This window comes from Micropterus salmoides, unplaced genomic scaffold (genome assembly GCF_014851395.1).
Source record: "Micropterus salmoides isolate LMB-PRFRI ecotype aquatic unplaced genomic scaffold, ASM1485139v1 Ms_hic_scaffold_3875, whole genome shotgun sequence".
Classification (NCBI taxonomy): Eukaryota; Metazoa; Chordata; class Actinopteri; order Centrarchiformes; family Centrarchidae; genus Micropterus; species Micropterus salmoides.
In genome coordinates, this window is record NW_024043234.1 from 1 (window position 1) to 15411 (window position 15411).

Genomic DNA, 15411 nt, shown 5'->3' on the forward strand with positions numbered 1-15411 from the left:
ATGCAGTAAGGCTCTGAGGCATTCTGTATTGCTTTCAAATATTATCTCCTGTAGATCAACTTTCTCATTTAATATCATCCCCGCTAAGTAAACACAAGTGGGCATGATTGATTAAAGTAACGTCTTTAAATATGCAGGTGACGCTTATTCACGTCAATAATACTATATAATGGACTTTAATAGCTTTTTAATAAATAGAGTATCAGCAAGTTATCTGCTCATGTTCAAATGTTCTGCACATATCTGTGATCTCAGACATTTCCAAAATAACATCAATCTAATGGAAATAAAGTCAATATTTTAACAAAATCTACCTGCACTATACTCTGCTGTGCATTTGCCTGCATTATTGCTCTGCCGATATACCCATTCAGACCGTCTGACAGACACGGAACTGTTTGGGACTGTACTGGATGAGACAATGAGGTGGAAAACCAAAACTGAAAACACTTCTGATCAGGAATCAATCCCACCACAAATTTTAACTTTAGCACCTCCAATAAAGTGCAGCTCATAGGGGCTTCAGTTGGAAGCATCCTGGTGCAGAGAGAGCGGTATGCTGAGTAGTGTGGAGTAACGTTCGATCTGCTGCTTGGACAGAGGACTCAATGACATCATATTATCTTCAAGGGCTTTAATGCATGATTGGACACTCTGGGGCTTTATTTTTCTGTTTTAAAAAAAACCAAACAGATGCCCAGGCCTAATGACGCCTCTTGTCAGCACAGCATGCTAACATGTTCACTCTGGCGATGCTAACATGCTGATTTTTATCAGGTAATGTTTTCAATGTTTGCATTTTCATTTTTGCTTATTAGCACTAAATATAATTAATCAGAGTGAATGGTCAACATAAGAGTCAGCCAATATGGTCCTCCATTTTACACAAAGTATAGCTGAGGCTGATGGGAATGTCATTAGTTTAGCAGGTACTTGGTTATTACTTATAAGTAACATATAGTAAAATTTTGACCTGATGATGGGGCTAAATGAATGTTTAGGGATCGTCAAAGTCACTACAATCCATTCTGAGGGCAGTGCTGGAACCCACTATTTAGCCTCTGGGGGTATTGGCCAATGCTTCAGGGCTTCCGGTGTAGCCAAGTCTTCCTCTTCCACGTGCTGGTCATTTTTTACAGTCCAAGTGGCAATTTTGGAATCCATCAGCTGTTGTCTTTTTAAAAACTAATAAAAGCTAACCTCTAGGGTTCCGAGATTGACAAAAAGCTCAATCATCGTCATACTATAGCTGATGGATTCAAAGATTGCATTTTGTCCAAAGGGACTACATACGGAAACCAGATAGCCTCTAATACCAAAATCATGTCTCTTGCCTACAGATTCTGATTTCTTATGCAGATATCTGTTTATAGAGATTATTCTGAGGCGGACATGAATATCTGTACAAAATAATTGTTTCACTCAAAGACACAAATGTAGCTGGTGATGGAGCAAGGGGAAAAGTCAGGGAATCATCAAAGTCACTGGGATACATTGATTGGGAACCATGATTGTCTGTACAAAATAGCAAGCCCAATCCATCCAATAGTTGTGGCATATTTCGGTTTGGACCAAAATGTTGGACCAATCAACTGACATTGCCATCCACTGAGCCACTGCACTAGCCTAATAAAAATAAGAATTCCACCTAACAAACTCAATGCCAAGTGATATTGAAGCACACAAACACCTCAGAATGTGACAGCAGATTGCTGAAATAAGTTAACAATACACATTGGGGAAATGCAAACATTCCTATGCAAGCCCAATATAATGTTAATGATGTACAAGTCTTTTCACAGGTGATGTCATTCTAATTGTCTGACAAAGATACATAAGCAGGACATTTTACAGTTGAAAAATCAACCTGTCGGTGCTCTTTGGTGGGCAAACTATGTAATGGTGTACCTTTAAACTGCATTTGAATCCTACCTTATCAAAGCAAGGAGCAGATACTTGGCGGCTTAATCTAGCCATACATACATAGTATCCACTTAAGATAACCTACATTGGCTGGTCCCTTTGGCGCAATAGGCAGTTCAGTAGTCCAGCTACCACTAGTGTTACAAAAGAAAAGACTAGTGCAATTAGACACACAAATTAACATTTATATATAAAACTGTAAGTTCCTACCCATGGTGTCTTGCTCTGTGGTGGCAGGGCTGCTGTCTATCATGGTGTCCTGGTAGAAGTCATACAGGGCCAGTGAGTGCTTCCCTGTAGGATCCCTGACTGTCGACACCTGTCTTCACTGGGTCCTCTTCTTGAGAGTGAAAACAGAGCTGGCTGATTCAATGGAGCGCATCATGCTGTATCGCCTCCTCTTATCCTGTTGAGATTATGAGTAGGTGACATATCCAAGTATTTCTTCATGGTTAGCCTTAGCCCTTTTTTATCTCCCTAGGAAAGCCTTTCAGAGATAACGGACAAGTCATTCTGAAATATTCACAACACAGAAAGTCATGCATGCGGTCATTGTCTCCTTTCAGAAGATGTCTTGCACTTACAGATTTGGGGTTGGCATGGTAGCGGGTGGTGTCACAAACCACACAGTAACCAATCAGACTGTCCCCTGGAAACAGGAAGGTGTTGCCCACAGGGGACAGCAGCACTTCTTTGGTCTCAGGAAAGAGCCATTCGATGGAAATATCACTGAGTACTGGAGACATGGTTTTCTTTAGGGACTTTATCATCTGTGGAGCAAAATAAACTAACTAAAATAGACTTTCAGATACAAAATACAGCTTCTCCCTGACCAGTACATAAAGCAAATGGAGTCTCAGAGATATGATTTTCTAATTGGTATCAGTGGTAGACACTTAGTGATGGAAACCACTGCATAATGGCTCTCCAGTGGCCCTCAGAATAGCCAGCTGTCGTTAGGAGTGATACACAAAGCTGGAAATGAGTACCTTGGGTTGCAGCCTCTCTCCTTCGGCCAGGAACTCTGCTGTTCCTTTGGAAACAGTTGCCAGTCCCTTCACCAGCCTCCTGCAGGCATTCTGTCCTATGCCATATGTAAAACATCTGCACAAACACATTAAACACTGCAGCTCAGCAGGGGTCTTCTCAGGATGTGCATACATTTCACAGAGCTATAAACTATAAGCAATCAAATTTGGCAAACATAGATTTGGGTTGGGGGGCAAACTGGAAATGATCTTTCATGGTGCAGAGAGTTGAGACATGCCTGCTGCTCCAGCAAGGTCGGCTTTATTTTGCCATTTTATTCGGTTTTTCACAGAGGGATGAGCTGGCTAATTTAATTAGCCAGCTGCAAACTGGCTAATTTAATTAGCCAGCTACATTCCTTTGCATTTTTAATGAGGTCGAAAAGTGCAGATAAAAATAGAAATATCCCCTACATAGTTAAAAACCTAACATGGATTTTTGGAACGAATCTTTGTTGTTTGGTCATTTGATTTGTAAGCATAGTGTGATAATGATCCAGAAAGTGTCGATGAATTGGCCAAGCTCTGTGAACCTAATCATCTGGGGGCAGTCATCCATTAAAAGGGGGAAGACAAAAGTCGATTATTTTCAGAGTGACTCAGGGGAGGGATTCACAGCATGAGACTTAGGTGCAGGCTGCAAAGTGAAGTGATTTTCCAGTAAACTGCAGATCTATTGTGCCACAGGCGCTCTTTCTCAGTTGATGTTGGTGTTTGCAGCCTTCAGGCAGAATATTTATATCCTTACACTAGTAGCTTTAAACAATGTCTTTTTTTATCTAAAATCAAGACAGCACAAATCTGATTCTTTGTATTAATCATGTTTGACACTGACAAGACATTCAATGCACATTCACGGATTTCATTTTGAGAGGATTATAGTTCCATAACCAGGTGTTACATTTAAGCCCATGAAAATGCCTGCATGTGATTTTATGTTATCCCCTGTGCAGTCCTTTTGGCATTTTCATAATGGGCATAAAGAAATAATGAATATATTATCATTCAACATACAGTAGCTTTTCTGTGCTTGAATATCAAGCAGCTACCTTAAACACATATTCAAGTCAGTGTGAGTGCTATATTTCTACGTCTGCAGGTACAGATCACATTTAGCACGAAATGGGTCATTTCTAACATTCAGAATAGAGCTCAGTTATCAGCCTGAGTGTGTGTTTACAGTAATACTTGCCTGATGTAGCGTGCATGGCTGCGGACCAGCTCGATAACCTTGCCTGTGTTGCTGACGGCCCCGTCGGTGAGCAGGAAGAGTAGGCGTGGGTGTCCGTTGAACATCGGCTGCCTCAAGATCCAGTTGAGCGGTGCTAGGATGTTGGTCCCCCCCATGTCGGCTCTGATCTTCCTAACATACTCACAAGCCAGGACCAGGGCTTCCTGAGTTGTGACGATGAGGAGGAGAAAAGACTAACTGCGGTTTCTTGAGTTAAAGTATCTTACCATTCTTTGGCTCAGTAAACACAAATGCTATTCTTACATCACAGAGATAAAAAATAATAAATATGGTAATTCATCATGAAAATATATATACAACCGCTTTACCTCGTCATAGTTCTGGCTGGTTGTGAAAAGTGATTTGAATGTAGAGCCGAAGCCTATGATGTTAAAAAGGCAGCCTGGCACAAGGCTCTTGAGAATCACCACCATGGCATCCTGAGAGAGAGAGAGAGACCGAGAGCGGATTAAGGTAATGTCCAGAAAATAGAACAGAACAAAGACTGTGGAAATAAAAGGCAAAACTCTTGGGCTCATTAGGTGCTTAATGTCCTGTTGAACTATGCAATCATTTCCACTGCAAAAAACTACATCTACTGATCTCTAGCTGAATTGAAGCACGGTGCTCTACACAGCTGCATCGTTTCACAGCAGATTTTCTCAAGGAGAGGAGTGAGTGGCATCATGCAGTGTCATTTTATCCATCACTGCCTCTGTTACAGCAGAGGAGCAGTTTCCGGAGGCATACCACTTATCTCAACTTTGATTCAGGTGAAGAGGACAATGAAGAGAACCTAGACCACATTGGTCAGACACTCAAAATGCCTGTTCAAGTGCATTAACAAAGAAAATGTAGGTATATGTCATGTTTCAGTTTTTAAAGATATTTTTAAAGGTATTCTGCAGTATTTCCTATAAGGTCAGTGGTAAATATCACTGCCCTGTCCTTAAGCCCAAACTCTGTTGAATCAGACACACCCAATAAAGGCCTGCGTCTGAGTCATACATTAACATCACATCGCAAGGCAGGGTTAGTGCACAAGTAGCAGGCAGCAAATAACATACAAGCATATTAAAAAAATATAAACCTTGAATGAGGTTCAGCTCTGTACGTGAACATCTAATGAATGATTTGTCTGATCAATATCTTTGTGCACATGTCCTTCACACAGTTGGTTAACCACACCTATAAAACTGCAGAATCAGTATGGCTACGAGCCTAGAAAGCAATTACATAGCCTCTAATGACATATCATGTGTTTTCATGCTTTAGCTTTCAGTTTGATCTCTACAGAATTCCATAAATTGATGGGGTGTTTTTCATGCTCAGGGAGGATTGTTTTTTTGTTTTTTTTACAAAACCCGCACAGCTGTTGCATGAATCAGTTTGCATAACCAAAGAATTTCTTCACAAACTGTCAGGAACTGTCTTAGGGAAGCTCATCTGCATGCTCATCGTCCTCATCGGGGTCTCGACCTGACTGCAGCTTTGCACAGCCATTGAAGAGGAGTGGACGTGTTGTGCAGATGTGTTGCACTGCGTGAGGCAAATGGTGGTCACACCAGACACTGACTGGTTTCCGGACCCCCCCAATACAGTGAAACTGCACAATTTTGAGTGGTCTTTTATTGTGGCCAGCCTAAGGCACACCTGTGCAATACCCATGCTGTCTGATCAGCATCTTGATATGCCACACCTGTGAGGTGGATGGTTTATCTCAGCAAAGTGCTCCCTAACTCAGATTTTGACACATTTGTGTACAATATTTGAGAGAAATAGGCCTTTTGTGTACGTAGAAAAAGTCTTAGATCCTTGAGTTCAGCACATGAGCAATGGGGCAAAAAAAAGTGTTGTGTTTATAATTTTGTTCAGTGTATATTAGGTCACATACAGGAGGAAAGAAATTTGCTCTGTTTGTGTTTCAAAGGTTTGTAGCTATGATTTCTCGTTTATATTATTAATTATCCACTTAATAGCTATGAGTCTTTTTGCACTCATAAATTCAATATCCCATTGCTTTAATAATCTTAGAGAAAACGGACACCATTTTATTTCTATTTCCATATCGTATGAAAGCAGGCCAAAACTTTTCATTGCTATACAGTTTCATTAGTTTGTTTTCTCAGTGTGTGATGTATCCTGTTAACAAACTTAAAATGTATAATTTTGTTACAGCCGAGTTTGATATTCTGTGTATTTTCTGCCAAATTGATGCCCAAGTATCAGGCTGTATGTTCTTTTCTAGGTCCTTCTCCCAGATCTTTTCCATCGAGGTGCTGTTAGTTGTTAGTGTTCTTTAAACTGTTTATAATCTTATACATTTTTTAGCCTATATGTCTTCTTTTCATATATTGATGTTTCAACAAATTCAGTGTATTCTGCAAATATAATTGAAGAAACCCCCGTCTTTAAACTGGTTATGATGTATTATATATTATAATTTATATGTAAATCAATGTGCGTCTCAATGAAGGTTTGCATCTGCACAATAAATATAACCCACGCACACCACACTGAGATTAGAATACCTTCACACGGTTGATGTTAACCCCACTCATGCTACCACTGCGGTCGATGAGGAAGATAAACTCGCCGTGAACCTTCCTCAGGTCTGAGCTGATAGACTTGAGGTCAGGGCAAAAGTTCAACATGACCACAGGGTTGTGGAGGATGTCCTTATGGAGTCGTCTGTGAATGATATCTACCTGTAGGGACAGGATCAAAATCAAACAGCATAAATTAAGGGGGATTTGGCACCATGATATAACTGGACTGGCTTTGATTTAACACTTAAAGAAGACAAAAGAAGTCATTAGGTCGACAGACAGAGCACATCAATTATTGTTGATGTGCAGGAAATTCTAGGCAGAATGTGGCGAGCCTTTGGAGTGTTTCCATAGAAACCCATTTTTATGATTCTCTGTTTTTAAGTGCTCTCTCTCCTGTTTAGGTCTGCTGGTCATTTAACCTCATGGTAGCAGAGATGTGAATGGACTCAATCTCTCATAACTTAATAACCAAAGCAATTCTATTAACTAGGCAGGTTGAAAAATAATAACGCTGAACTGGTTACAGTAACTCATAACCTACAAAGGCAGAATGCAGTAGGCCTACTGTAACTAGTCAAAATTAAATCTGTTTCACCATGTAAAAATGATTGTACCATAGAAGTGCATAATTTCCATGGAAACAGCATGTAAAATGTGCCTTAACTTGTTAGTGCTCAAGTGAAAACATAGCCATAGGCTATCTGGTGAAGAACTATACATTGATTAATTGAACATCATTTTGCTGAAACATCTTGTTAATTTGTTTTTCCTAATTCCTATTAACTAATTTTAGTTGCTGAGACTTATCATGTTGGAGAAACATGATTAGAGTAACTGTTGTCTGAGCTTTTTTTTACTGGCTTTAAAACCCATATCTGAATGTATTTATTGCATTGTTTAAAAATAAATATTGTAGTATATGTTATATACTCGGTGGCTGTGATTCAGGAGGTAGACGGTGTCCCAAATTGCTCCTGAAGGCTGTGCCATTTACATTTACATTTACTCATTTGACACTTTTATCCAATGCGACTTACATTTGAGGAACAACATAGCATAACAGAGCATAAAATACAGCACGAGATCTACAACTGACAATACATAATAAAAGCAGCAGTAAATACTAGTAAGCACTAATGGCACATATCACATCAATGGGGTAAATACCTAGGAAAATAAGTTAGAGTTAACAAAAAGTGCAATCAATTCAAGATAATTGTAGTGGATAGAAGATTAAGAGCACAGGAAGTGCATGTTAGATGTTAGGAGTTAGAGGTGTTATAAGAGGAAGTGTTCTCGGAAGAGATGAGTTTTCAAGAGCTTCTTGAAGTTAGAGAGGGACACGCCTGCTCTGATGGGGTAGTCTGGCAGGAAGGATAGGTAGAGTTGCGTATCGTCTGCGTAGCAGTGGTAAGAGAAGCCGTGCAAGCGAATGATCGACCCCAGTGAGGTGGTGTAAATTGAGAAGAAAAGGGGCCCTAGCACTGAGCCTTGGGTTACCCCTGTGGAGAGGCAGTGGGAGGAGGATAATTGTCCTTGCCAACATTTTGTTTGTGTATACTCCATTTTCTCTTTGCATTCTGTCAAGAGTATCCAAAGGCATAGTGCAGTATCTGCATTTTTAGGTATTATGTTGTATGGCATCATTTGTTATGGTAAAATAATAAAGGAATTACAATGGGCCTTCCAGCCTGAAATCTTTAAACTCTTTTTTTCTCAAATTTACAAGTGCTGCTCTCTGCCTTTGTAGGTTGAGAGTAGAAAATTCAAGTAACATTTACAACTCTCCACATTTCATGAAAATGTGGACTTACAGAGAGTGGACACAGGTGCCATAAACGCCTGCAAAAGTTGATGCAATCTCTCCATCAATAAAACTGCAAAAATACTACCTTTACATAAATCATAATGTGTCAATATGTCAGACAGGGAACTGATCAAACCCTGTAGTAATTTTGAAATCATACCACATGGTGTGTATGGTATGATATCATAGTATTGGATTGCATTATACTGTTAGATATAACAATTTACATAATCACTGCAGAATCACAAAAATAGTATTTGTTGCCAGGCATTATTGTAATATTGCACTACTGAGTAACTTTTAACACTCTCCTCAAACTGATATTGGTATGATAGTGTTTGGGAGTAATGCATTACTCAGTAATTATTACTGTCCCCAGAAACTAGTAGTAGTAACCAGAATGTCTAACCAGAATGTGATTTGTTTTATTTTGTCCTAGACTGCCATCTTATGATGACATGTATGTGCGATTGCGCGGCAGGTCAGGGGCAGTTCAAGTCGGCTACTAGCCAAAAAGCTAAACGAACTCACTCACTTTCCTCTCATTGCTGGAGTCCTTCTTGGTAGCCTTGATGAAATCGCTCCGGCCGTGAAGATACTCATCGTACTCCTCCTGCATCATGTCTCCATTCTCAATGAGCACATGTGGTACATGTGGCTCTAAAGTAAAACAGTTGGTCAGGACATAGACATGATTATAAATAATACAGGAAGATTATAAAGCAGATGGACGTGCCTGAAATTGACACCAGGTAGGGAGGCAGGAGTGTGGTAATCAGTAGCACAGAATTATCCCCATGTTGATGTGAGAATGAAGAGGTGATTGCTTATCACAGCTGGGCCACATGAAAACAAAATAAGCTCAGAGAGTTTTGCGAATCCTTGGGATTTGAAATGTTAATTGTCTTCAGTGCAGAGTATCGGCAGGTCTTGAAAATCATTGATTTCAGTTTTCTCATAAAAAGGCCTTAGATTAAAAGGCTTACATTTTATTTACAAAGGTAACATATTTTTTTCTAGCCTGCTCTAGGCAGTGTGTGTGATTCTAGAAAATCCCCAGCACTGTTGTTCCAGACCTCTGACCTTTTGTGAAATTCATATGTTGACCCTAAATTAATTAGTTACTTTGCAGCTTAAAGAGGTCCAGGTCATGATTAATGATTATTAATTATATTAGTGGGAAATATTGCTATATTCTACTGGGAAACACTGGTTGAAATGTAATATAAATGTCCATAAATTCATGTACTTGGTGAATAATTCTAGGCCTTATCATCTCTATTGGTTTTCAGTGTCTGTAATGCAGCTCAGTCCGCTCCATCTCTCTGCTCAAACTGAGCATCCATGTTGTGATTGAAAGTGCAGCACCAGTCTGAGCTGAATTAAATTGCCCAACACTCGTAGCAGGTCTGTTTGTGAACAACACCTTCATAAGATGCCTATTGGATCAGTGAGGCCATGGCTCATTCATGCCTCTGGGAGACAAATGGCCCACACATAGTGTAGGTCAAGGCGGGAATGAGAGAGAGACGAGAGCACAGGATTAAAAAAACAGACCTGACGCTGCACACCCACACAATGCTGAATGCTGTCTGACTCCGCTGGCATGGCATACATTAACAACAGGACATTTTGGTGAGTCACCTCGCAATTGATCTGATTTGATACTTAACACAAAACCTGCTGTAAAAGAAGCCTGACAGAGCAGAAGTAAACAAGGTCCAACTAGTGTACTTGAGAGGGGAGGAAAGACTAATTGCTATGCTGTGAGTGAGTTTTGAAGCTGTGGAACCTACCGCTCGGGTAGATGAGGATTTCGACAGGACAGTCATAAGTGTACTTGTCTGCCAGAGTGATGACGACGCTGGTGGCAGAGCGGGCCAGAGGGTCTGCATCAGCTCGGATAGCATGAGACGGGCTCTCTACACCTACACAGAGCAACAACCACAGGAGATCAAATAACCAGTGGGTCCACCTCCAGTAATACCAGTAATAACAAACCAGTAGGCCCCACGGAAATTACTCCCATTTTAGTCAGGACAGCTTTTATCAAGGAAACTGATATTTGCATGTGGAAAGCCATAAGACAGCGAGAGCACATCTCCCTGCCCTTCCATGTGCTTAAATGGAAATCCCGAGGCAGAGAGAGCAGCAGCATAGAACTCCCCAGGGTACAGAACAGATCGGGCATCAATGACAACACAAATGACATTGATAAGTCAGACACAGCCTGAAAGGAGGAGCTGGGCTGGCGGCGTGTTGCAAAGTGGCTTGCAGAGGAAGCCGCAAGGATAGGCAGTCTTAAGCAGCTTAAATAAGGTGCCTTGTATTGAATTTGCCAATAAATGCTAAGAGGGAAAGGCTGGCTTTGAGATCGGCTGCTATCCACTGATATGCTGGGATTGTGAGCTGAGCTTGACTTTGTTACCTTAACTTACGCTATGCTCAATTTGTACATGGGAAAAAAATTAGAAAAGATTTAAGAATTACACGTATTAAATGTCTTGCTGTCTTGCTGAGAATTTGATGGGAAGATCAATACCACTCTCATATCTGTAGGATAAATTTGAAGCTTCAGCCAGCAGCTGCTTAGCTTAGCATAAAAACTGGAAACGGGGGACACAGCTAGCCTTGCCAAAGGTGATAAAACCCACCCACCAGCTCTAAAGCTTACTAACCAACACATGGACTTATGTGCTGGACTATTGACTGCTCCCGGCCAAGACATAACCCAGCACACAACCACATCAGTCATATCTACACTCTGTTTTTTGTAAAACAAAGTGATAATCATTGAACTTCAGTTGTGCTGATACCTTTGGACAGAGCATACTAGCTCTGGCAAGTCTCCTGGCTGTAGCTTCATAGCAAATAATCCCAAAATGTTAAATCAACCATTCACAACTTTATATGGCCCACTAATGTTCCCAATACCCAACTATAAAAGAACATTTAGCAAGGTGTGAAAGCAAAACACACAAAAGAACAGTGCTTTATTCCCTTTTCTGCAGCTCACTGCAGGATGCGTCACATTAATAACATCTTATTGCAGACTTGAGAGCTTTCAAGAAGCACTGAAATGCAATTCTTGATTACTGCTGACAAGTGGATTTGCCCTAAGAGAATATATCCAACAAATATGTCACCAGTATTGGTTCATTCTCTAACCTGCGAGGAGATAGGGAGCCCGAATCTCCAGCTGGAAGTTAAACTCATAGTCCATGGAGTTGATGGCCTCCTCCTCCAGTAGTGAAGCCAACCACAGCTGAGGGGAGTTGGGAGTTTGATCATGAGGACTTGAGGCACAAGTGAGCCTGTCCCGCCTAAAAGTAGCAAAGCACAACTATATTAAAACTGAGCCATCTTGAAAAACATGTAAAATGTTAGTATGGTCAGCTTCCATCTATAAAAACACACATTTGTGGCCTAGAAATACAGCCAAACCCAATTTTAAAATACACCAAATTTGAACACAACATGTAACATGCTGTAATTTCAACAAGTTTTTATAATGTTTTATATTGTTTTCATGAATTTATCTGTTCTTACGTTCTGGAGAAGTTTGGAGATAGTCCCTGCTCCTCGTTGATGGTCCTCTGTACCCGGGGTGTACACACAGGTGGAGATGAGACCCTTATACCGCCGCTGGGCAGGGTGGAGAGCTCAGAAGAAGTACTAACTAGAATATGGACCGTCTCCATAGGAGGGATGATCCCAAGGTTAACAACTAACACTGTCCTTTCCAAATCCTCATCCAACACTATGTGTCCTGTAAAACCAGACTAGATTAGTAAACAACCACATTTTTTTATGTACCACAATTTATATGAATCAGAAGGCAACCAAGCGAATGTAAAGCTGTCTGGAAACTGCTGTTATCTTTAAAGTCATAAATATCTCTTCTCAATCAGAGTTCATTTAAACACTTAGATTAGTACAGTACTCAGTACAGAAGGATTGTCCTCAGAGTTAGTTCTACAGACGGTACTTCTACTCCTACCAAAGAGGTGGTATTATGCTCATTTTCAGGTTCAAAATCTTATTTAGGGGCTGTGACGTCACAGGGATGAAAGGGATGGACTACAAATGAGCCGTTTTCAAGCAGTTCAGAGAGTTTTCCATAAAAATCTGATGAAAATATGGTCAAATGCATACCCAACAAAAGACTTAAAGGGGTACTCCAGCAATTTAGTATTGCAGTTCCATAAAGTTGGGGCACTCATGAGAGACAGACTGCTGATCAAGGGCAGAGATTTCCTTTTAGTCTTTAGTACTATTAAATCTTCACACCCCATAATGCAACTCTATATTGTCCTATAGTGCATGGTCCCTTCTACTGGAATTTGGAAATACTGGAAATTGGAATTTCCATGTTCCCAGTCGGAAATTTCAAGTGGAACGCCCCCTTAAGTTGAATTTCTGACTCAGAAAGTTGGGAGAACTTCACCAATCCCGAACTCAAAATCCAAAATGGCTGCTCTAAGCATCAACAAAGTTAAAGCCATAGTAATATCCAACTTCTGTCTTTATTTGTGACTCATCAAATCAGTCGTACACACAATACTGTCCAAATTACATCTGTGGGCATGTTGCTACTGTGTATGTGCAAGAAAACGGGTAATGCATTGTTATCAACTGGTACTGCTAACAATGGCGAGAAGCACTCATCTTGGTTTTACGAAAATCTGTTGTGTACTGGAATGCGATCAACTTGGGAGTGACGTCATTTCCAGCTCTGACTTCCATAGTAATTGGAACGCACCATTAGACCTCTCTGTGTTTGGTAAATGTCTTTCCCATGCTTGCAGTAATGAGTAATGAGGGCTTTCTGTTATAATTTTGATTCTAGATAACCCTGGTAACCTAATCAGGGGTAATTTCTCAGACTTCAGAAAGCACCTTCCAGAGCCACAGAAGATGTTAAAGAACTGATTTCACAGGCTGAGAGTGTATAACTTCATGTAATGTGTAAACTGATCTTTATTCAGTGGAGTGCACCTTTAAACCTGCACTAAATTATTTTTTTGGCCACTTATTTACAAATCAAGCAGACATGAAATAAATTTAAAGTCATGTCTCAGGCGAAATGACAAATGTTATTAAATATAATAGTCACTCTCCATTTGTCTCCGCCAACTCCTAGGGGAAATATCTGGTTCTACAGCTGCTAAATGGTCCACTGTGTTCATCGGCTAGTTGACAACTTTGTCTGTCTGTCATCTGGTGCTGAGCAGGTAGTGTACAGTGGGCTTATATGAGATTCTTCACTAAAAACAGCCTGCTGCTGCTGCTGCTGCTGCTGCTGGGAAAAAGAGTTGATGAGAGTGGTGAGAGTGAACCATAGACTGTATGAAGTGAACCAACAGAAAATCAAAATTGACAAGACAATTGAAGGGGAACTGCAGAGTCAGATAATTCTCTATGGGTTCATCACTACAACTAGGAGCAACCCCTTTCATAATTACACATAGTAATTTGACCCAGTGCTAATATGACAATATTGATTACAACAGCTTTCATCTTACCACTGCCACTCTGGAGGCCTCCATTAGATGTGTTGCAGCAATCCAAATAACAGTCATCAATTTTTGCCTTGTCTTTGATTTGCAGTGTTATAATCTGACTGGATATCATAGACTCGAACCCCACAACAATGGAATTTTCCTCCAGCGGATAAATGAACATCCCTAAAAGGCAGTAGGAGAGAAAAAAGTGAAATTTACAAAAGTGTGTTTCAGAGCATAACAGTACATTAATTGAAAGTGGCTATCATTCATACAACGGGAGTATACAAATTAGTCTCCTGTAGTGTTCACACTCACCCTCAATTGCATGGTCCTCGATATTTTCGTAGGTCATAGAGGCTGTCAGGGCCAAAGTATAACCCCTGACACAGGAAGTGATGTCAGAGACACTAAGGGGCAGAGCGCTCCGGTTCTCCTTGTTAATGAGTCCAGGCATGGTGCTTATTTTAGGATTCTGGTTTGTTGCCACATGTAAACACAAAAAAGGTTTTAAACCAACTCATAAGATAATGATATTTTATGCCAGAAGCAAAAGCTGTAGCAAAGCAAAGTGTTTGTTAAATATTGTATAAATATTAAATATATAAAGAGGATTAAAATAAGAAAATGTGAAAAAATTGTGTGAAATATTCAACTGAAACTAATGACATAATTGAGGAAATTATTAAAACTCAACTCATTATTATGAAATGCTGTTTTTCTATTTATTGTAATAATAATAAAGTTCTATTAAATATATTTATTATATATATATTTTTTTAAAAACCCTTCTTCACTCTGCTAACAAATTAAACAACTGCTAGCAAATGTAGCCAGTTAGCTCCTGTTAGCTGGAGCAATGACAATGTCAAAGTTATTTAGTCAAAGTCTGGAAGTTACACAGAAACTAACATATACATTTATTTAGCTCAACAAAGTTGCTCATGCTACCTACCTAGCTAGACTGGTAACTTAGCATGGAAGTGAGGAGCCTGTGTTAGAAGTGTTAGCTAGTTTTGTGTGTTTTTCTCTAACATCTATTAGAATCAAAACACAGCTGAGGTAACTGTGAATTAACTAGCTAATGTTAGCTGCTGCTCCTGTTAACACTGGTTTGTCGCTTTGATGTTGTAATCCAAGCTCACAACCCAGCCAAGCTAGTTAGCCAGCTAGGTAGGTAGCATGTGCAGCCTAGTTAAGCTCAAGCTCATTCAGTCAGTTTTTTACAGCACCAGCTATATAGTTGATTGGTGCTAACTGGCTAAATGTTGATCTTGCTTGCCTAAGGAAGGAGGGATCAACACCACTGTCATGAAAAGAGACATTATGAAGTGGTATGGAATAAAAGTGTTATTAGGGAAAATGT

At 40.1% G+C, this 15411-nt stretch overlaps 1 protein-coding gene across 1 annotated transcript; it reads right to left on the reverse strand.

Moving 5' to 3' along the window:
- Positions 1-2133: 2133 nt before the first annotated feature.
- LOC119885033 (von Willebrand factor A domain-containing protein 5B1-like) lies at positions 2134-14516 on the reverse strand (the record flags this gene model as incomplete). The annotated part of the gene is given in 14 exon segments (XM_038695291.1): positions 2134-2198; positions 2200-2275; positions 2278-2329; positions 2508-2693; positions 2913-3027; positions 4144-4346; positions 4512-4622; positions 6714-6890; positions 9077-9201; positions 10338-10469; positions 11710-11864; positions 12091-12310; positions 14067-14228; positions 14364-14516. Coding segments are annotated over 14 exon segments (1918 nt in total), but the record flags the coding sequence as incomplete, so codon positions are not given.
- Positions 14517-15411: the final 895 nt, after the last annotated feature.